At 33.6% G+C, this 24,759-nt stretch overlaps 1 protein-coding gene across 1 annotated transcript; it reads left to right on the top strand.

Annotated features, from left to right (window-relative positions):
• The first annotated feature begins 487 nt into the window (after window positions 1–487).
• On the top strand, window positions 488–11,277 carry LOC148943160 (uncharacterized). The gene is made up of 3 exons (XM_089102460.1): window positions 488–527; window positions 2,601–2,703; window positions 10,998–11,277. The coding sequence occupies exons 1-3, from the start codon at window positions 488–490 to the stop codon at window positions 11,275–11,277; spliced, it is 423 nt and encodes a 140-aa protein (XP_088958586.1).
• The last annotated feature ends 13,482 nt before the right edge of the window (window positions 11,278–24,759 follow it).

The following is a 24,759-nucleotide window of genomic DNA, read 5'->3' as shown; positions in this document are numbered from 1 at the left end:
ATTATGCCTCACTTAAAATATGCTACAATGCTTTCTTTAACGATTTAAGCTCGAGAAACCACTCAAAACTAAGTAAGAAGACACTTTTAGTTAAAAAATCAGTAGGGATACCCCTCACACTCCGAGAGGTAACCATAATAATTTTTTTTTACTCTCGATAAGTAATAAAATCTCAATATACATGGCGAAACTCTTATATAAAAAACGAAATAACCAAATAATCAGCAGAAAACCCCCTGAAATGCTTGGACATCGATTAGGGATGACTTATTCAAATAAGCCACAGGGAGTAAAGTGATATTAGCGAAAACGCATGGACCCCAAATCATGGGAAGTTGAGGCCAAGGGCTGGCGCGGCGTATATCATTCCACTTCGCAAGCACTTCATCCTCATTTTCCTATAAAAACAACTATACGAATACGAGATGTAAATACATAACAAGGAATCATATAGAAAGGGATTATAAACGTTTTTTTTTTCAAACAAATGGACCCTCAACCATGGGAAGCTGTGGCTGATGGGAGTGGTAAATGGTGTCATTATTCCGTTACCATTACCATTAGGCCTTGGCTCACTATGAGAGACTACTACTCAGTTAGGAGATGTAAAAGAGTTATAAACTACAATTAAAAGAAATGACCATACGCCAAGGGGGCACGCTGGTCAGCTGTTGTGACCTGTGGTGCTTTTATCCCATTAGTAATAATAGTTTGGCCGGTGAACTCTCATGAAAATATCAACTCATCTCTCTATGAAAAGTGACCTGCAAGAATTATCCTACATTACCCCTACCATTAGAAGAATCACTTTAACAAAAATGACCATACGAGAATCCGGAATGAAGATGGACAAAAGTCCGAGACGTGTGGAATACGTTGGCAGGGCGCGGGGACACAGTCTGATTATTTTGTGGTCAAGCGCCGTGCCAAAGTATTTCCTTACGAAGAACAACTTGTACAGGAAAAGGAACCCAAGAATATTAATAAAAAATTAAATACCAAGAAAAATAAAAAGCCCAAGTAAACAACTATAACTTATGATAAACATTATTAAATTGAAAGTGCATAGCTATTACGTAATCATTGCCATACCTTAAACTACTATAACTTAACATAATCATTTTGAAAATATATTACTATTACGTAATCATTTGCTATAAAATCATTTTTAGATGTTATATACAGCAAATTTGCAGATACGGTACGTGAGTAACCATCGGCCACTGGTTAAGTGAAACGCCGAAACCAGTGACTATACGGTACATTGCTTATATTAACCTAAAATCAAGTAGAATAAATCCAAAAAAAACCGGCAACTATGATAAGATTCCCAAGCCAACCACAGTTAAGAAGTTGTAGACTAGAGAATATAACGTCATGGAAACTCAAAAAAAGCCATAGCATGGATAACATTAATGATTCCTTAAAAGAATGGGTTCTTATCAGAACAGTGGAAAATCTCGACTGTCCAACGCTACATTTTCTTTTAAAATCTCCAAGGAAAGTCTTGGAAGACAGAATAATCCTAAGATTAATAGCGATCTTAGTTCATTATAATTTTAGTGGACGTACCATGACAAGAACAATAGAATACACCAGGCTAAACGCCAACCTAGCATTCCAAATTTTAATACAAAGAATCCCAATGACCAAGTATGCCTTATTATCCGAGTACATCACAAACAATATTTGGTATGATCAGAATGATAATAACGTCACTAAAATTTGGCCCATTAAATTTCTCTCCAATTTAATAGACCGAGGACATATGCTAAAAGGAGAAAGCTTTCCTAGGGCCTTATACGTCAACTGCGTAAATAACACATACCTAAACCCAATAAACCCTGCAACAGGATCCGCTTTTTTTCAAATCACCCCAAGAGGTTATAAAGAGGTAAACAAAATAATCCTGAATTTCTTCCAACAAGACGAAAGTTTCGGAATCAAAATATACCCCGGCTTCGACGTAATTGTGCACGAGCAACTATGTTGTTGGCAGTCGCACATGAAATTACGTTTTTCCGTAGTAAGAACAATGAATGACCCGTTTTTATGATCTAAATGGTGCCAAAAAGTCGTTCGACAAAATATGAGAAGGAATGACATAACTGCCACATTGGAAGGCCTGAACCTCCCAAACCAATTATTAGTATATTTAATGCATTTGAATACGACAAAAAATGGTAAAAATAACTTAGTATACGAACTCGAATTTCTCAGTCCCCACGTATCATCATGGGAAAATTAACGACTTACCGATATGTTGGCATCCTCAAGCTCAAGGGCGGTACTGCCTGGCGATGCACATATACTTAAACTGAATGCCGATACCCATGGAAGAAATTGTGTATATAAATAATCCCGTCAAAATAAATAATAGAAGAGCCCACCAATATTATCTGAATTGTTATGTCTAGGTAGATCAATTATTATTTGAAAAGTGCATTATATGAATAAACTAGTAGTGTATTAATATGTTGTAAAACTATGGGTCAGAGATTGAATATCCAAGGATTTATATATATATCGTTGGTTTAAAAATAAAAAAAGGGGTAGTTACTAGAAAATCTCCAGACTTTTAAGCCTGTATGGAACTTTAGAGAATCGAATTACGTCTGAATACACAAATAGCCAAGTGCAAGGTGGCACTGGTGAAGAAGTAGTTCAACCTCGACCTGAAGTTGCCTTACATTCCATTCAAAAGTAAATATTCATTATTGGTTAATATGGAGCTTTAGAAGTATCGAATTACGTCGAACGAATAAGTACCCGAGTATGAGGAAGTACTGGCGAAAAGGTAGTTTGATCTCGACCTAGAGTAACCATGAGTGCAACTAATCTTGAATAAAAGTAACTAGACAAAAGCCAATAGAAACTACCTTTTTTATTTCAGAACCATGGCCAAGGCAATTATTGACACAGAGTTTATAACTATCAAGTATGCAGAAGAAAACGTGTTATACTCTGCAGCAATCCTCATTGTGAATAAATCAGGGGAAGAAGTTTTCGCGAAAAAGTGGAACGTCAAATATGATTTAAGGGAATATAACATAGAATCGTATCGTTTAGGACTACGATTGGCAAAAAAAAACCAAATATCGACCCGTAACAGGAAAATTGGGAATAAAATACAATGGGAGAAAGGATAAGTACCTTCAATACATGCAGAAGCAACGTGGCTTATAATGTTTGTTGTTCATTCAAAATTCAAAAAAATTAAATCGCGAAAAAAAAAATATATATAAAAAATAGATTACATTGCAATATAAATTAACACGTATTAACTCAAGAATTAAACAGAACGGTGCGACTAGTGACTATTATGATCATCTTCGTTGTTTACGCAGCAGCCAAAGACGTCGTAAAGCAGGAAATCATACCTAAGGATGGGAACTACCCCCAAAATAGCTGTAATGTATGAAAAATAAAAATTCTTCTATTCACAAGAGAGGCCAAAGATAATCATGCGGAAAGTGAATGTGGAGTGTCTTCAGCTCATTTCAAGTGGAATATTTAGTCGTTTACGATACTGGAGCTCATTGATTCTCTAACAATGAGGATTGTGTTGATCCAAGTTATGGAAAAATTATGAGACCCCGGAGACAAAACCCAAAGAAGGATAATATTGAGCCGAGTGAGATGCAAAACCTAAACCCAGAACTCCCTGATAACCCTTAAACCAAAAAATAAAGGAGGACATTATCGAGCAAACGGGAATAGAGGTCCTCTTTCGTACCATGTCCAATCCCTCGTTTCTAATTATCGTTTGCGTGAACCGAAGCAGCAGTAAAGATAAAATATGCATTTCGTAGGCGGCATGGACGCGCGTAAACAGTTAAGGCTTGAAAATTTATAGTAAATACAGACCTCTCATAAAACCATGTAACCTACCTCATGTCTAGTTAGATAGTTGAAAAGTAATTGCTAAAGTAGTTGAGTGTTGAGAAACATTTAAAATATATTAAACGCTGTAACATGTGTCATATATGCATGCATATATATATATATATATATATATATATATATATATATATATATATATATATATATATATATATGCATATATATATATATATATATATATATATATATATATATATATATATATATATGCATATATATATATATATATATATATATATATATATATATATATATATATATATATATATATATATATATATATATATATATATATATATATATATATATATATATATATATATATATATATAAATATATATAAATATATATATATATTATATATATATATATATATATATATATATATATATATATATATATATATATATATATATATATATATATATATATATATATATATATATATATATATATAATTTTCATATTGCGTTATTTTTTCTTATACTCAATCATTTTTCTTATGATGGTAGAGCTTTTCTCGCAGTAATCCAGTGTCGCTGCAATATATAAATAAAAAGCATGAATATATATATATATATATATATATATATATATATATATATATATATATATATATATATATATATATATATATATATATATATATATATATATATATATATATATATATATATATATATATATATATATATATATATATATATATATATATATATATATATATATATATATATATATATATATATATATATATATATATATATATATATATATATATATATCTCTCTCTCTCTCTCTCTCTCTCTCTCTCTCTCTCTCTCTCTCTCTCTCTCTCTCTCTCTCTCTCTCTCTCTCTCTCTCTCTCTCTCTCTCTCTCTATATATATATATATATATATATATATATATATATATATATATATATATATATATATATATATAAGTGTTATTCTTGAAATTTTCATATTGCGTTATTTTTTCTTATACTCAATCATTTTTCTTATGATGGTAGAGCTTGTCTCGCAGTAATCCAGTGTCGCTGCAATATACAAATAAAAAGCATGAAAATTGCTCTTATTTGTTTTATCTTTGAATTGAACTTTATTCATATTAATTTGTTATAGCTAGCATAGTTAATCACGACTATTGCCTCAAATAATAGTCCCTGTATTATATTCTATAAATTATGTATTATTGCCTTACGTGTTTTAACTTACTTGATTGTAAAAAGCATATGATTCTACCTAGATATTTATATTCTAGGAAGCGGAGTAATCAGTGGAAATTCATTCATTGTATATCAGAACGCAACACAGATACAACCTAGTAGCATCTACTCTCATCATTCGTCAACCAACGATAAGTACTCACCAAACAAATCCCTAAAGGCAATACCCTGAAGACAGTCCCAGTTACCAAAACCTAGTACCATGTAACACTATCTCAAACAATATTGTCAAACAGAAAAACCTGATATACACGTATTAATCAACGATTATCTAGAGAACCACCCCGACCCAAGCATGTCGTAAAACTGCATAAAAATTCGTCAAATAACTATCCTTAGACGGCAAGGTCCCAAACATTAAATCCCAAGGACCAAGAATAATCCTGGAAGTTAATCCCTCAATGATTATGTATCTTAAACCCCAAGTCAAAGACAATATGTTGAAACAAGATTCCAAGTTTAAGTTTTGACCCTAACCAATCATTATTAGATGTCGCAAAAACAAACCATCCTCCATGAGAAGAGGAGCCATACATGAACAATTTTGTGAGAAATATAAACTGTACGTGCTGAATTTTCCCAAAATAACGTGGTCAGAGAAGAGACCCAACCAAGTTATTATAGTTATACTCCCCATTATTAAGCCTTATTATTACCATAATTACCTTTATATGTCGTAACGCAGCCCTTTATTCAAATAAAAGAAGGGCCGAACGTGAATAATTTACGGGAAACATAAACTGTACGTGTATTAAATTTTCCGAGATCAGAATAGATGTCTACCCAAGTTATCAAGATACTCATCTCCTGTAATTAATTCCCCAAGGGATATATACCCAGTAACATACCAACGACTCTATAGCATCAACCCATCGTATATGACGTGACAAACCACGAACAGACAATTTTGTGCAAGAAGTCAGGCTTATGAACATTTTACATGCTTATCCCAAGCAACAAGTGCCAAAAGGTGAAACACCACGAAGACAAACCATAAACAATTAGCAAACTCAGTAATAAATTCAACGGAATCCCCAAGTAAAGTGACAACGTAAGTGAGTATTATAGACACGTAGAATGATGAAGTAAGTGTAAAATCTTATGTACCTAACATGTAACTTTAATGAATATTGAGAATCTTTTCATAAAATAGATGAAATAAGTGACATTATTCCAGTGCTACTCCCAGATCTCAAGTTAAAATCTTGTAATATGTGTATAAAATCATTTCTTTCACAAGTTTTTTTTTTATTAATATGGTTGTGTGTTTATAAGTTATACGTAAGAAGCTACTCTAGAATTAAATAGCTTATTATATAAGTATAGTGTCAGGTGAAAGTACAGCGTATTATTTAAGTAAGGAACTTGTAATTTCAGTAATCAGTATCATGTCGGGTAGTAGAATAATTGCAAAGGCAGAAATTATAAATTAAAACCATGTAGAATTATTAGCATATCAGGTGGAGGTATTTTCGGTATTATGTGGAGGAAGGTAATATTTACATACTCAATCATATAATCAAATGCATTAGTCAGTAGAAACTCTTTGGCCCTTTCACCAAATAGAGTGAATAGATGATGGACCTTTAAGTAATGTTTTCATATATGTAATCACACAAAGCAATGAGGAGTATGAAAAAAAAATACATCTTAGTAAATGTGAGTTAATTCAAATAATAAGTGCCAATTTAAAATTTTTTTTTTTAACAATGATAAAACGAGACCAAAATTCAAAAAATAGAAAGAGAAGTAGTAAACACGACGATGGGGACATCGTTAACAATGGGAAGGAAGATATATAACGGGATCAAAATTCAAATCTCAAAATTTTCCAATTAAAGTTACTCAAGTAAAATAAAATCACCCAAAATATGAACCTAAAAATTCAAGTAACCCACAGATCGAGTAAGGCTTAAGCATCCAATTTAAAAAGTAGCAAAACAAATGTATCTTAATCGGACTAACTTTGTATAATCTTTCCCACAGAAAATGTAATAGCAATAAATAAGTCCGCCTCTGTGTCGCCAAAATATGCAATAAATATCAGTGTGACAAAATGTTACATGACAGGCGACCAACAATGTAGTTTAAATTTTAAGAGCTTGAATTCCAAACTGTCAAGAGAAGGTAGAATTTATCATACAAAAAAATAGTCACTAAAGATACAAACTATTTTCATATAATCTAGTTGCATTGTTCTGAAACTAAGTTTAGGATTATGTATTCCAATGTAACTTAGTTGTATTGTCCCTTAACAAGTTTCACCGTTATAAATTATAAGCCACCTGGAAACTAAGTGACATGTCATTAGCAATAAAATTACAAAAGTAACACTTTGTTTTGTTAAGAAAAATTCCAAAGTGAAGTCTTAGAGCTATAATTCGTATAAAAGTTGAAGTAGCCAATTAATGTTTCCCTGTCCAATAGAAATATAGGACATACTATTGAACCAATAGGACCAATTTAAAATACTTTTTAGCAACGCCTGAATGTAACCTCTGGCAAAATTGCAGAGTATAGTTAGGTAGAACTTAGCAATTATGCGCCAGTGTACAGCCAGTCTATAATCAGTTTTGGATTAGAGTTTGAGAGCAGTTTAATGTAAGTGAACCTATGATCTAGCTATGAATAACTTTTGTCCAATCGTTTGAGAGCATTAACAGACCCATCTTGCATTGCATATGCCCCAGTGTATAACTATAACGAAGTGCCTATGACAGTGAATTAAAGTGCAGATAATTTGTTATTTCCGAATCCGCTTTGTATCGCAAATGTGAGTAAAATAAATACATTACTTTCTTAATTTAGTCTCTTCATGTTAGTATTTCTCAAGATAATTAGTCCTTGTGGCTCCAAACACTCTTTAGGGAACCTGAATCCTTTTAATCTGATTTCGACTCAGTATGGGCATTGACATATGCTCCCCGATTAACCCAATGTTTTAAATCCCCCGCCACGAGAAGTTCCCCCTCCAAGCTACGGAAACATTCCTAACTAAACCCCCCATTAGAGCATCTCTATTATGTTCTAGTAATCCACTAGGCCTGGAATAAAGAAGAAAAACAAACGTTTAACATTTTTAACTTTTATATAGTATGCGCTGTGGTTCGCTCTTTATTACTAGGTGCAGCCAGGGTTGCCACCGTCAGTAGGATTCTACTAGATGTAGTAAAATAAATCTAGTAAATTTAGAGGATTTAGTAAATTATCCGAAATCTAGTAAAGTCATGATTCGTAGTAAATAAAACTTTTGTTAATTTCCATGAATTCAGGGGAAAAAATAGGGTCCATTCCTTACAAGATCTGATTTCAAATACGTTAGATATTATGGCTACTATTACTCTCATTTTTGCGATTTAGCGTCAACCCTAGCGCTTAAAAATCTCTACTTTAAAATAAGGACTGGTATGTCAGCTTAGTTTGTTTTCAGAAAATTTTACCAGACATTCATAACAGCAGCTATGTTTATTAGCTTTGTCCCTTTTTTAAGAAGCTGCTGGAAACGAATATTTTCCATACTTGCTCAAGTTCTTTCTGATTCTCTGCAGCTTGCCCCATTCAAGTGCTGGAGCAGAGAGACAGTTCTTGATTTTATTGGTCATCAAAACTAAAAACCGGAATAGGCTAAATGTCTCGAGTGTTTCGTCCCTGATGAAAACGAAGCAACTTGTTCTATGGTCGTCAAGTGGAAGACATGCTCTGGTGATCCCCAGCAATTTGACTCGTGCTATCAAGAAATGGAAACAAGTAGATCCCTTCAGTCGGAATTTGACAGTAGTGCATATATGAAATTCGGATGAGACCGAGGATGATTAAAGACTTTTAAGTGTGACTTCTTTGAATTACGACTACATATTTTGCTTCTTACTTTTCAGTTTGTATGATTTACCTGACCTGAAGACTATTGACTTTTTTAAAACACTGATTATTGTATGTTACATAAGTTTTCTTTTTCTTGGCAACCCTAGTCCAATTTGAGGTGCACTTTTTAATTTACATAATTTGACAATTAAACCGGTAGCCGATTACGTCATTTCCGTTTTGAAGTGACATAGCCTGTATTGATTTTTGATTCCTTTGAATACGAACGAGAGAGAATCCAGAACCAAAAGAATCCTAAATTAATTGCTTTAAAATTTGCTAGAAATCTTTGTAAGCAGCTTATCCCTTATTTAAAGACCAGTCCCATTAGTCTTTTCAAACTGACAAATTTCCCCTTAAAAATGCAAAATTGAAGAGTTTAGATTTCAAACCTAGAAACGGAAACTGGGGGACAAACTTCAAAAGCCGTCGCTCAAACACACCTCAGATTCTAAGCACTCCGCTGCCTGTATTGCTTCGTGAATATGAGCTGTAGCTGTTTTTCTTCGTTGATTGTTTTTTTATTTTTCATTATAGGGTTGGACCATTTTTGAAAAACTTGAATAATATTCGTCACTTAAATAAACAGATAAAAGCAAATAAATTAAAAGTGATTGCACTTATCTATATATCCAGATATCATTGTCTCGTGACTGCCTCTTTTTTCAGGCCGTGCCAAATATAACTGGGAGGGTGATGATTTATGATTTAAGTAGGAGCGTAATAGCATAGCAGAGGGTTTGTTCCCACAGCCCATTCGATTTAAAAAAAAAGGACCTAAGAATCAAATTCTTGACTCGGCAAACTACAAGATTCCCTCTTGAGTGTTTCCTAGAGATCACGAAAGGTCTTCCTGATATCTGGTAATATAAACAAAGACATCATTATAAACAATGGTTTTTATTGTATACTGGCATACAGTGGAGAAATGACAATACTTGAAAAGTAGCACAGCAAAAAACATAAGATGTGTCTCTGGAAGCTTTCCTAAAACTGACTTAAAATAATTCAAAATTTGCCAAAATATATTTGCAAGAAACCAATAGGTTTTTTTGACCTCCCACTTGAATAGGTAGGAGCAAAAAAAGCTCACATGTTAAGACGCTACTTAGATGCAAATGATAATGCGCAAAAAGACTTTCACACTTGGAAGCTATTTTAGATTTAAATCAGAATGCAGAAAAAACTAAGATTTATGTGACACTTAAATACAACTTTTAAGACTTTAATTAACTTCAGCCAATTAAGGATGACAGCAAAAACAATCACTGGATTTTTCTTACGAATATAATTTCGCAAATAATTGACTGTGATCTCTTTCTTTTTCTTGGATGGTGAAATAACATGTATCCTAAATGAGACAACAGTTTATCAAAAGTGTGTTTTTCGTTTCCTGTTTTGAAGGTGGGTTATGAAACGATGATTTCAAGGGATGCAACTTTTATAATTCGTAAGGGAAATATTTTATTCCTAACTGTGCGATATGTTCTATATGCTCAGAAGGATTTGCCGAGGATATAAACGTGTTAGTTGTAATTTATTACTAGGGGGATACATATCCTTAATTTTTAATTAAAACATTAGCACAAAATCTTAAGATATTGTAGAATAAGTTATCCAACCAATCCCTCAAAAAACGAATTCAGTGGCTGTTGAACGGAACTATATACATCTGTCATTAATTGACAAAACTATTTTGTTTATTTTTATTGTGTTGAACGTATAAACATTAGCTCAATTAAAACAACAAAGCCAGAATATTTCCTTAGAGGGAGGCTTTAGCAAAATGTCAAATCCCAAAATGTGTTCCATTATCATTATTATTTATATTCTGTTTTTCTTCAAAAAAAATCTGCAACTTGAACATTTCTAAATTTGCAATATAGAAAATACTGTATTTGAAGTGTACAGATTAGCCTAATTATTTCTAAATCCTATAGCCACTGTTCTTATATGCACAGTTCTATGCTTCTTACTATTACTAAACTTTTTTGGTCCTGTAGATACTTGGCATCTGGACATTCAGTGTTCAGAATGGCCATTACCTACAGAGTAGGAAGATATAAAGTGTCTGACATAGTCAAAGAGACAATAAAGTTCATTTGGAAGGTGCTGCAGCCCATATACATGAGACCCCTATCTACAAATGATCTTAATAGTGTCGCAAGAGAATTTTTTGGCCTTAGAAAATGTCTAGTGGGTGCTGCTGATGGCAAACATTGTCAAATATTGTGCCTGCCTAATAGTGGTTCAGATTTTTTCAATTTCCACCAGTTTTTTTAGCATTAATTTAATGGCCGTGTCTGATACACAATAAAGATTTTTGTAAATAGATGTAGGTACAAAAAGGGAAGAAAATGATAGTACAATCTTCTTCCGTTCACCCTTTGGACAAGCGATGAGAAATAAGAAACCTTCTTTACCCCCTCCAACTCCCCCTGCAGCAAATGAAGAACCCTTGCCTCAAGTATTTGTTGGAGTTGAGGCAATGCCTCTCATGGAAAATTCTATGCGTCTCTTACCAAGAAGAGGAGGATTGATACACAATAAGGAAGTGTTTAATTATAGACTATCACGTGCACGAAGGGTGCTAGAAACAGCCGATGATATTATAAAAGCAGCTTGTGTATTACACAACTTTCTTATTACTAAAAATGCATCCAATGGATACCAGTATTTATCTTCAAGACTAGTAGATACAGAGTTTGGGGGGTGGCAGATCATTCATGATTCTCGGCACAATTTTAGTACGGGTTTTCAGGACTCTAGAAACCAATCTGGAAATTTTTCAGAAACAGGAGCTACTGCTGTAGACAAAAATTTGTTGACTTCTTTTCGGGTTCTGGAGCGGTTGGATGGCAAGACTCTTAAGTAGCAAACCATAACTCGACCGAGTCCGTCGATTTTGAATTAAAGTTATCAAGTATTTTGTAGTAGGTGGTATAGGTTGCATCAAGACATGGCCAATTATAGACAGAGAAAAGCCAAAACAGATAGTCCAAGTATTTGAGAGGCAAATGTTTAAATGGCTGGGACACGGGTAAATGGCAGGAGTAGGCATGACTCTCCTATTGGGCACATACCTGTTTGTTAGTTTTTGGAAAGGCATGCCTGCCTAGAGGCATGCTGACATGCTGACCAAGACCAATTCTGACCAATTCTGCATGTTTTTTTTGTTTTTTTTTAATTTTAGATGTTTCATATGTTTTAATTGTTTTAACTGAATTTATTGTAATCTATGTACAGAGGGCTTTTACTAACCAAATACTGTTATTAGATACATTCTTGCTTGAATTAAACTAATTAATTTATATTGCGTTCCACATTTTGGAAGAACCTAATTGAATTATTATATTTTTGGTATAAACTTTCAGCTTAAGATAACTTATTATTAGCGTTACTATTATTACATAATCCATTAACCTGATTCAGCCTTTTACTTCTAAAATTGTTTTAAAATAATTTTGACATTTTTTTATTATTAAAGTTGTTATGAAACACATGACGAGGTGTACACAATTTGATATTCTTCTTTCTTGAGAAAAAAAATGGTAGATCAAATGAACCAAAAAAAAGAAGTAAAATGTTGAAAGGCATTTTCAATTCAATAATGTGCCAAATTTGTTTTTATCACTAACCCTGGCACTATTCCAATCCTTAACTTGTAAAAGACCAGATTGTCTATTGCCTTTCAGTTTTTTAAAATGCTAAAGCACTGTTTTTCTATTATGCTGTCTGGTTTCATCTGCCAGATTCTCAATAATTTTATCCATAGCCTCCACTTTACTACTACTACTACTAACAACTCACCACAGCACCTCCACTCTGAACCTCCTTAATTACTATTTTAATGCTTCCTCCACTTTCTTTACATTCTTCATATTTTCATATAATCTAAAAATTTGATCCGTGTTATACACTGTCAAATTTTAGACCCCTGAATTAAGTATTCCTTCTAAGTTTCTCTCAGGTTCTCATCCTGGGCATAACAAGGTCATAACCTCCCTAAAGCATTTACCCTTTCAAAATTTCAGCTTAAGATTAACCCTATGTGCTAATAGATTGTGACCTAGATTTAGAACATCAATAACAGCACTCCTGTATAACATAGTATTTCGTATTGACCCTGCCATACTTTGGTTGACAATATCATGATCAATAAAGCAGACTGTTCAAACACATTAGTGCTTATAGCTATATTATTATGTCTACGATCTTACAGCAGTCTCTACCCCTTACTTTTTCTTTTCCTATAGCAAAGTATAATAAGCTAGGAAGTAATCTATCCCTATTTCTTCCCACTTGTGTGTTAATATTCCCTAATAAAAATACACTATTTAGTTTTGTTCATGTGGCTACATGTAAAAAATGAATATAACTAAATCTACCAGTCTTATAATTAGTCAAGTGAATACATTTGATAGATACCAATGAACACAAAACTAAACAAGGAATATTTTACATTAATATTGAAATAAAGTTCAATTATTTTTCAAAATTAAATATCTCTTGGCCACTCTTAATCCAAACCCATAGTCTTCGGACCGGTTTTGCTCGCCTTGAGGCATAGGGGGTGGTACCCTATATAGTATCCTTGCAGCAGCAGTTACAATGACTTCTCTTGTTTCCCCTGCTAGAAAGTTTTGTTTTCCTGTTTTACTTTTCTTAGGAATATTTTGCCCAATAGGTGACAGGGAAAGTTCATATTTTAGCATGAGAATCAAAATTTGGTGAAACAGGACTAATGGAAGGTTCATTTTTTTAGCATATTGATTAAAATTTGATGAAGCAGGACTATTGGTAGATAAATTACTTCGTGGGGATTTTTGGAGGGGAAATTTTATTTGTCTAGCTAAAGCCGATGCTTTAACAATTGATGACATGCTTTGTGATGTGCATTGGGAAATTTTAGGATAACAATGTCAGCTAGATAAATGTTAGTTTCATGATTTCGTTGGTTGTATAAGTGGTATGTATCTTGAAGGAAAACTGGTGATATTGAATCAGTGCTGGTGGATGGGTTTAGCAAGTAATAGGAACGTTGAATATAATTAGATGGAGCAGATTGCGTTAATCTTGTAGAAGTAGCTTCATCCTCCTTGTCACCATCCATTTCAGATTACGAAAGTTGTGTGATCTTCAAAATCAAAATTTCCTGACGTCCTGGAAAAAGTAAATATAATTAACAATAAATCAAAACAGCATATCAAGCATGTTTAGTAACTCCTTACTGCTAAATCAAAACAGTCAGAAGTTATATTAACTGTAAGTCTATTTTAAAACTTGTTAGTGTGAATTAAGAATGAGTTCAAAACCCAAAATTATCTGCATGATTTCATGGAACTTGACCCTGCCATAATGAGTGATGTTGATGCCAATTCTAAAATGAAATATCTAATTATTTCCCAAGTTGTATGATACTAGCGGTTGCTGGTTTTCAAAAGAGGAAAATTCAAACCATACATGAAAGTTCAACCACCCCTTCTTAGTTACAAAAGAAATAGCTTCACCGCAAAGCACCATTTCTGTATATTCTATCCAACAAAATATGACTGAGAGATTATTGAATAGAAATTTCATGATATTCCATCAGCTTAGAAACGTTCAGAGAATATTCTTAGAACTACGCAAGTATTTAATGTGCCTCACACAACAAAATTGGAAAACCTCCAAGGAGCTTGGGTTTTGGAGCAAAATGGAAGAATATAACATGTTTTACTCCATCTTGTGTATTCTTCTTAAAAAGCATACGGACTATTGAGTAAGAAAGGATTATCCTCCTGTGGATCCTGTGAAGTTGAAATTTTAGTATATTTTGGCTTAATGGAGAAAGAGTAACATAAATAATGTAACACCCTTTGTAATCAGAGTTGAAGTTATGGAAACACAATAAGACACATTAAAATATTCAAAAGTTATACTTATAGAATTTGAATATAAATTGTATGAATTATTTCATATTCGTCTCTTTCAAGTCCTTCTATATTAAAGTTGAATGTGTTAACTGAATTATATTGAAAGTATTAAGTGGTAGCAACAATAAAGGTTTTAAATGATTGTTGATTACTTTTTTAATATTGAGAAGCACAACTATCTTTTTATTTATTAGTTTTCTTAATAAACGAATAATCCAAAAAACATTTTCTAACCTGTATTTTAATTTTTAATAGAATACAGCAAAGGCAAGATCATTACTCTTTAAAATTGGGATTCAATTTGAAAGAAAAGGCTGATGGATTGGGTAATAGCTATTAGTAAAACTAAAAAATGTATTTCGGCAGAAACTTATGATAAATTTAGTTTTTGCTGTAAAATAGCAGCGGAGTTCTTATATCTTTGAAGAAAATGGTAAGAGTTGGAGAATTTATATTCAAAGTTTCAGGGTTTGAAGTCAGAGTTGGTGGGTAAGTGGACCAAAACTTCACAGCCTTGGAAGCATAAAATAATTTTTTGTGTGAGCAGGCAGATGAGAATGCTAAATTTGTTGGCTATTGATGCTTAATGTTCAATGCAATTTTTGAACCGGTCTTTGGTTTTACGGGGTGAGGCAATTTCATCTTGTCCATGTATGAATATTCTATACTTAGATAATAGTGCTTTCGCTGCCTAGGATTCTGGTAATTTCTTAGAAACTACAGAAGCCTGAAAAATGGCCGATAATCATTGGAAACAGAGTTACCCCAATCACTACTTCGTTGTGAACTATATGACCGTATCTTTTTAAGGAATTGGCTAATCAAATATTCCCAAGTATCTTTGTACCAGGTAACTTAAAAAAAGAAAATAGATTTTGGTTAAAAGTTACAACCAAGATGAATACAACAGTATTAAGGATGTTAGTCTAGAACAATTCTATTTCTTTCAATATAATAAGACATACAGGTAAAAATGATTTACACAAAGTAAATTCCGTAAGAGAGGAGAAAATATGGGGGGAGGTCTATTCCATAAGTCACTGCACCAGATAACTTTAAAAAATGAATCTTATGCGTATTCTCTTTCTTTTTATTATCTGAATTTTTCCAAATTCAATAAAAGTTAAATTGGAAACCCAGAGGGAATGAGTAATGTCAAAGATGTTATTTTACAACAAATCCAATTAGTTTATTTTGATCAAACAGTTTGTGGTAACAAAGCGTAAATTAGGAGCAGTGCAGCTCCTCATTTACACAGGGTACATCCCCCCCACCACCTTAAACCATCAGGAGATCTTTATGAAAATCGCACCATCAGATCCAACATCTAAAGGAACCTTACTATAGAGGTTTCAAGCCCTTATATAAAAAATTTGGAATTTTGGAATTTTTAGATAATTTTGAAGACCACATTGCCTTTCCATGACGATAAAACAAAAGTTCAAAATAGGGATGAAATCCTTTTTAATAGACACTGTATAGAAATTCACAAAATATAAAACACATTTCGGTCACATATACAGTGACCGTCATCAGTAGTCATATTGAATTAGAAAAAAAAACGATTAGAAATCAAATTCAAAAAAGGAATTGTCAAATTATAGCTTTTTGTTCCAATTATTTAACAGTGACTCTTTAAAAAAAAGAACCTATAATTAGGTTAATGAGCTTTTTAAAAGTTCTAAAAAATACTTCAGTGTAAAGAAAGGTATTGAAAAGGGGGAAACCACCTTATATGAGTAATAATTCCTGTTTGTTTTGAGTTTAAATGTTACTCCTTGCTTTCAGTTTAAAAACAAACTTTTTTAAAATTTAATTATGTTAAGTTATCCAAGTAAAAACAATATACGGAAAATAAATTTCTTAATAGGGAGGGATTTGATTAGTAAAAAAATGTGTGTATACTATTGGAAAGGATTATAGGTATTCCCCCCTCACGAAAAACACTTCTGGAAAATACCCCCCGGAAAATACCCCCCCCCCCCAGTGAAAAATACCCCCCGCGAAAAATACCCAAGTGGAAAATAAGGCTTTCCAAATTTGATAATTTTATTCGAGTTTTATTTTTATTTTTCATAGGAAGAAGTAATTTTGATGCTTATGTATTATAAGCCACTAACTCAATTTTACGCTGTGTAAAACTCGAGAACAAACCGGTTTCTTCGTTAGTTTCTTTCAGCTTAGGGCGAGACAAAAGAAAGACAAGTGACAGAATAGATGGGAAACAAACATAAGGGGGGAGTAAAGTATTTTGATTGTTTGAAGTCAGAAAACAATTCTTATTTGATAATATGCACAATGATTGAACCTAACACTCTTTGCATGCAGACCAGCTACACTTTATCGCCCCTTCCCCCTTAATGTACGAATATATAGTCCAAATTTTTTATCTAAAGTAACAGAGAAACCGGTTTGTTCTCGAGTTTTACTCATCGTAAACTTAAGTGAGTGGCGTTTCATACACAAGTATCAGACTTTTTCATGGAGAGAGAACCGGATTTCGCAATATTATTTTAAAAAGATTAGAAATTAAATTCAAAAAGACAGGTTTTTCAACTGAAAGTAAGGAGCAACATCAAAAATCAACACGAAAAACAATTATTACGTATATGAAAGGAATTGCCCTTTCCATAAGACCTCTTCCCACTGGAGGATTAAGACAAGCTTGGGGTTTTTTCTTGAGTTATACGCTTCGCTTGTACTTACAAATTCTTTAAGTTTTGTTATTCCCGACGGCACGTAAAAATATTGTTTTAATTTATGGAAAGTTTTCGTTACTCCTAAGTGTCCACCTATATCTGAATGAAAATATTCAAATGCAGGTATTATTAAGTTTTGGGGTAATACAGGTATTAATGAGGTTTGGTTTCTATTTGCCTCAGCAGTCACGATTCTGCATAGTATTTCTTCATGAAGATCATAGTAAAAATTATCTATCTCTTTTCTAAGAGTTTTGAAATTATCTGGTAACGCATCATCATTCACAAAATAATTAATGAGTGCTAAACACATTTCGTCCTTTTTTTGATTTCTTTTAATATTTTCTAAAGACAAGGGACAATAGTTATCCTTATTTTCTTTTACTGTTTCTTTGACTTTGTTTTTCTTACATTTATGTTTGCTTTTAGCGTTGATAGCGTTAACTTCATTTTCCTCAGTTTTCGACGGCATCAGTTTCAGACGGGGGCCGCTACCTTGTAATTATGTTCGCAAGCTCACTTTATTATGCTCACTTACCGTCCAATAATTTGTTTTAAATATATCTGATGATTAAACGTTATAACTTAAGCTTCCTGAGAAACATTGTATTTAGTGATGTATTTGTGATGTATAAACATTGTATTGTATTTGTATTTAGTGATTTTTTTATTACAAATCTTCTCGGCGAAATTCAAGACCGTCTCCCGTGATTAGCGCCGAGGTTTGGCTGAAACTAAAAGGCAGTTTTTCTTTTTGCTGATTAAGAACTTTTCTTTTTGAAACGAGATTTAACTTAATTAGAGGAAGCTTAATTTATGTCGGAATTATCTTTAGAAAGAAGGAATTCTATTTTTTTTATTTTAATTATATCACATACTACTCACGGTACATATCCGTGAGTATCCCTTTCGAAAATTTCTCGGAATCCATCCTATCACCTCTATTAAATGCGAAAGTTAATATCTCTGTTATCCCATAAATGTTAATAGATAATTTCTGAAAAATGGACCTGGAAACCAACAATTGAATTACAGAAACCAAAATTAACCCCAGTGACTAACCCCTCAGGGACAATATACCCCTCCCACAAGTTAAAGACAATATGTTGAAGGAGTCACTACAGTTTGATCTTGAAGTTGATAGCAGAAAGATCGTTTCCACAGCTGAATTGTGCATCAAAAAATGAAGCTAAGCGCGATGCAATGTTTGTGTTGGAAAAATTTCCTGAAAAAATCTCAAGGCTCGTGGAATACAAGTTTCTTAATTTAGTGAAGAATTTTCAGCTAGACTGCCGGAAGAGGTCCAAGGTTTTAGCTGGAATCATATTAGAACAAAAAACAAGATTTAAAAGTACTATCTATTGCCACTGGTACCAAATTCATTTCTGGGGCTAAGTTAACCCTGGAGGGAGATGTTTTAATTGACCTTCATGGTGAGATTTTGCCGAAAAGGTGTTTTCGGCAATTCTTTTTCACACAAATTGAAGACTGCGTTGCAAAAGGGCATTACGATTAAGATATTTGGAAAGCTTACCGAAACTTCCCGAATCATATGGGTGCAATAAAACTTATTGCTACAAGTCATCGCTTAATGGACTGAAATGGCTTGGAATGGACGCTACGCGGAATGTTAGCTTGGCATGGACCAAAGGTTGGCAAGGTCCTGAGTTCATCAGCGGTCGAACTGGGAAACTTAAGGATGGAAACCAATCAAAATTGTCAAGACTTTTGTTGTTTCAAAAATTCAAAATCATTACTGAAAAAATTAGTCACCTCATATCCGAACGGGTTAGAGGCACCCACCTTTATTTTGATGCCAAAAAGCTTGCACATGAATACCAAACTGCGAAGAGGGCCGTTGAAAAGGCTTTTAGAGACCAAAAACTAGGAAAATGGGCTCATAAGACATCAGTTCTAAGTACGTTCTGGATTTTAGAAGACAAATCACAACCTCAAGGGTGTATTTTTGACGAATAAGCTTTTTATAAAGGTCATTTTGGCTATATATTTCCTGTTGATGCGCTTAGGCCAAGTAAATGTCCGCAGACCGTTATAGCAAGGGTGATTAGTAAAGGTGACATAACAAAGCGTTCCCAAGAAGTAAAAGAATTCAGTATCCTTCTCTTAGATGCAAGTGGTAAAATAAAAGCTACTGTTTATGGTGGAAATGTTGATCGTTTCTACAAAATGTTAGACTTTAATGAAGCTTACTATATAAGTGGATTTAAAGTAAAGCGTGCTGGACATCAATATCAGCTGAGATTTCTTCCCCAGACCAAAACAAGCCTTATTTGAATTATTTAATACGGAAATACAAAAATTAAAACAAAGTACCACGAAAACTTTTGAAGTATTCCTTCGAAGAAATAAATACCGTAGGTCAACAGGCCTAATTCCCATCATCGGACAACTCACCTCCCGCCTTTTTGGTTTGACAACGGAGGAAGACCTAAACAGCCTGAGGGAAAATGTAAAAAAGCTGAATAATGCCATTAAAGTAACATTACACGTTCAGAAGATACAAGCCAGTGTAGCAAATTACCAGTGATAAAATCGAAATGATTTCTAAGAAGATCTCAAAAACTGTAAACGTAATGAATTATTTAAGGAACGAAGTGGACCGCATGGTGACAGACGCGAGCCTTACCATGGTATCACTCGATACAATTACCATGTCACTACTAAATCTGGCGACAGATGTTAGTAAGTTCGAGTTCGCATTATTTGCCCTCACAGGAGGAACTCTGTCTTACGACCTAGTAGATCCTTCTGACCTAAAAAGTATGTTAGACGAAATAAAAAGGCACCTAACATTTGGTTTACATTTACCCGTAGAGCCAGAAGTAGCAAATTTATTTCTTTATTATACCAAATAGAAAGTCCCCATCACGAAAATCAATGAACAGCCATTTGCAGTAGCAACAATTCCATTTATAAACCAACAATCCGTACACGACTTGTACAAAATTTTAACCTTCCCTACGAGCATAAAGAAGACTAATTCACTTATGACTTTCACACCTGAAGCAGAGCATTTGCTTGTTGATCAAGATAGACGAAAATACGCCCTAGCCAATCCACAAGACTTAAAGAGTGCGTATTATTGAAACGCCTAGTATACCAGCTTACGTTACCTATCTATAATGTAAAATCTGGATCTTGTATGTTAGACATATTTTTGAAAGACACCCAACAGGAAGAAATACCAGATTCACGCGAAGCCATGATCGGAAGTACTAAGCGAGAAATATTCATACACCTTAGAAATGATCTTTCGTTATTTTCTGTTCCAAGAGAAACTGTTGGAACTTTGTCTTGTTACAATAATACAGAAAGAATAGACCTAAGTTACAAAACAGAATTAATGTTGTAAAATGTGGGTATAATAACCGTAAAGCAAGGATGTCGACTTGTAACTAAAGAGTCAGCTGTTCGAACTCCATTAATTACCCCGATCACGAAGATATTACGTCCTAAAATAATCAATTTTAAGCCAATTAACCTGTTGTACAATATTTCAAATACAGAAAGTGAGGAAATGAAAACCTCGATATGGTCCAAAATAGAAAAAAATAAAGGGACATTAAGGCTTACAAAAATAAGAGAAGTTTTAGACTCCCAGATTCCCCTATTTACAAATGATGACCAAAAATTAACGTACGTGGATGATAGAAACGGGCTATACTAAACCATTTTTCGGCTGAACATACTACTGACTTTGTGTTTCGTATTTGCGATTTCTCTGACCATGGGAATCTTACTGGCTTTTAATTATGAAAAAATTCTGACACTAAGAAGGCTAAACCCAAAGGAAGAACACGGGGAAACGACTGAAATGTAGAAGTTAAACCCGGATCCCCATGAGAACGTCTAAGCCAAGAAAAGGGAAGACATTAGAAAGCGAGTGGGTATAGAGGTCTCCACTCGTCTTTGCTATGTCTTGTTCCCTCATTGTAAATGTCGTTTACGTAAAACCGTGTGGTTATGACGCTGCAAAATGCACTTCTTAAACAGCACGGACGGGCGTGAACAATGCAGGCATGAAATATGTTGTAAAATTACACAAACTTAATAATGAGCGTAACTTATATTTAAATGGTTATTTTAAATCTAATATAGAATTAAATGAGTGCTGAGAAAGATTAAGTTAAATTGTGTGTAATAAAGTATACTGAGGAAAATAATAAGGGATATTACTTAAGGTTAAGAGAAGTAATCTCTTATAAGAGAAATAATAATGCCAGTTTGTTAAGAAACAATATATGCATATTAAAATTGGCATATGCTTGATATTACCCTGTAGTATAACGTTAACCATTTATTGTAACCAATCATATTGCATATCATGTGTTATGACTATTTGTTTTAAAGAACGTGTGATTCGGCCTCGTTATTTTTACTACAGGAAGTTGATCGACATATTGGAAATCGATCATTACAATGCACAATCCAGTGCAGATACCACCTAGTAGCATCTATTTTCATCATACCTCAACCAGCGAAGAGTACTCACCATAGACTCCAGGCAATTTTCATCCCAGATTGTTTACAAAAATTATAGTTACCTTTGATCGTTGTTTCCTCGACCACGAACCATATTGCGTATCAGGTAACACTATATTTGAATCTCAGTATCCAGTGCATTATCGAACTATATAATAACATAAATCCTGGGAGCCCCATTGACCAGTACAAGATATAAATACACAAATATCACCCTTGATAATCATTATGGACCCATGTACCATACGACTGTATAGATATGACATTTGATTACCCCAAAAATCATTTATGTGTCGCACATTCACGCGTCGAATCCCTTTCGACCATTTCTCGGAATCCATCCTATCACCTCTATCAAATGCGAAAAGTTAATATCTCGGTTATCCCATAAATGTTAAGAGATAATTTCTGGAAAATGAACCTGGAAACCAAACATTGAATTACAGAAACCAAAATTAACCCCAGTGACTAACCCCTCAGTGACTATATACCCCTCCCAAAAGTTAAAGACAATATGTTGAGGGAGTCACTACAGTTTTATCTTGAAGTTGATAGCAGATAGATCGTTTCCACAGCTGAATTGTGCATCAAAAAATGAAGCTAAGCGCGATGCCATGTTTGTGTTGGAAAAATTTCCTGAAAAAATCTCAAGGCTCGTGGAGGAAGAGAAGTTTCATAATTTAGTGAAGAATTTTCTGCCAGACTGTCGGAAGAGGTCCAAGGTTTCAGCTGGAATCATATTAGAACAAAAAAAAACAAGATTTAAAAGTACCATCTATTGCCACTGGTACCAAATTCATTTCTGGGGCTAAGTTAACCCTGGAAGGAGATGTTTTAATTGACCTTCATGGAGAGATTTTAGCGAAAAGGTGTTTTCGGCAATTCTGGTTCACAAAAATTGAAGACTGCGTTGCAAAAAGGCATTACAATTAAGATATTTGGAAAGCTTACCGAAACTTCCCGAATCATATAGGTGCAATAAAACCTATTGCTACAAGTCATCACTTATTGGACTGAAATGGCTTGGAATGGACGCTACGCAGAATGTTAGCTTGGCATGGACCAAAGATTGGCAAGGTCCTGAGTTCATCAGCAGTCAAACTGGGAAACTTAAGGATTGAAACCCATCAAAATTGTCAAGATTTTTGTTGTTTCAAAAATTCAAAATCATTACTGAAAAAATGAGTCACCTCATATCCGAACGGGTTAGAGGCGCCCACCTTTATTTTGAGGCCAAAAATCTTGCACAGGAATACCAAACTGTGAAGAGGGCCGTTGAAAAGGCTTTTAGAGACCAAAAACTAGGAAAATGGGCTAATAAGCCAACAGTTCTAAGTACGTTCTGGATTTTAGAAGACAAATCACAACCTCAAGGGTGTATTTTTGACGAATCAGCTTTTTATCAAGGTCATTTTGGCTATATATTTCCTGTTGCTGCGCCTAGGCCAAGTACATGTCTGCAGACCGTTATAGCAAGGGTGATTAGTAAAGGTGACATAACAACACGTTCCCAAGAAGTAAAAGAATTCATTATCCTTCTCTTAGATGCAAGTGGTAAAATAAAAGCTACTGTTTATGGTGGAAATGTTGATCGTTTCTAAAACATGTTAGAATTTAATGAAGCTTACTATATAAGTGGATTTAAAGTAAAGCGTGCTGGACATCAATATCCGCTGAGATTTCTTCCCCAGACCAAAACAAGCCTTATTTGAATTTTTTAATACGGAAATACAAAAATTATAACAAAGTACCACGCAAATTTTTTAAGTATTCTTTCGAAGAAATCAATACCGTAGGTCTACAGGCCTAATTCCCATCATCGGAGAACTCGCCTCCTGCCTTTTTGTTTGACAACGGAGGAAGACCAAAACAGCCTGAGGGAAAATGTAAGAGAGTTGAATAATGCCATGAACGTAACATTACACGTTCAGAAGATACAAGCCAGTGTAGCAAATTACCAGAGAGATAAAATCGAAATGATATCTAAGAAGATCTCAAAAACTGTAAACGTAATGAATTATTTAAGGAACGAAGTGGACCGCGTGGTGACAGACGCGAGCCTTACCATGGTATCACTCGATACAATTACCATGTCACTACTAAATCTGGCGACAGATGTTAGTAAGTTCGAGTTCGCATTATTTTTCCTCACGGGAGGAACTCTGTCTTACGACCTAGTAGATCCTTCTGACCTAAAAAGTATGTTAGACGAAATAAAAAGGCACCTAACATTTGGTTTACATTTACCCGTAGAGCCAGAAGTAGCAAATTTATTTTTTTACTATACCAAATAGAAAGTCCATATCACGGAAATAAATGAACAGTTATTTGTAGTAGTAACAATTCCATTGATAAACCAACAATCCGTTTACGACTTGTACAAAATTTCGACCTTCCCCGCTAAAATAAAGAAGACAAATTCATTTATGACTATAACACCTGAAGCAGAGTATACCTTGTAGTATAATGTTAACCAATTATTGTAACCAATCATATTACTTATCCTGTGTTATGACTATTTGTTTTAAATAACATGTGATTTTGCCCCGTTATTTTTATTAAAGGAAGTGGATTGACATAATGCAATTCGATCATTACAATGCATAATCCAGTGCAGATGCAGCCTAGTAACATCTATTTTCATCATA

The sequence above is a fragment of the Artemia sp. Qi Xiang Cuo genome, chromosome 16 (assembly GCF_049724085.1).
Source record: "Artemia sp. Qi Xiang Cuo chromosome 16, ASM4972408v1, whole genome shotgun sequence".
Taxonomy (NCBI): domain Eukaryota; kingdom Metazoa; phylum Arthropoda; class Branchiopoda; order Anostraca; family Artemiidae; genus Artemia; species Artemia sp. Qi Xiang Cuo.
Note: the sequence above shows the minus strand (reverse complement) of the source record. Positions and strands in the feature narration are given on the sequence as shown.

Coding starts and splice junctions, on each gene's coding strand:
- LOC148943160 (XM_089102460.1), top strand. CDS start 488: ATGGACCCTCAACCATGGGAAGCTGTGGCTGATGGGAGTG. Junction 528..2,600: donor AGCTGTGGCTGATGGGAGTG/GTAAATGGTGTC, acceptor ATGGAACTTTAG/AGAATCGAATTACGTCTGAA. Junction 2,704..10,997: donor GCCTTACATTCCATTCAAAA/GTAAATATTCAT, acceptor TTGGTCCTGTAG/ATACTTGGCATCTGGACATT.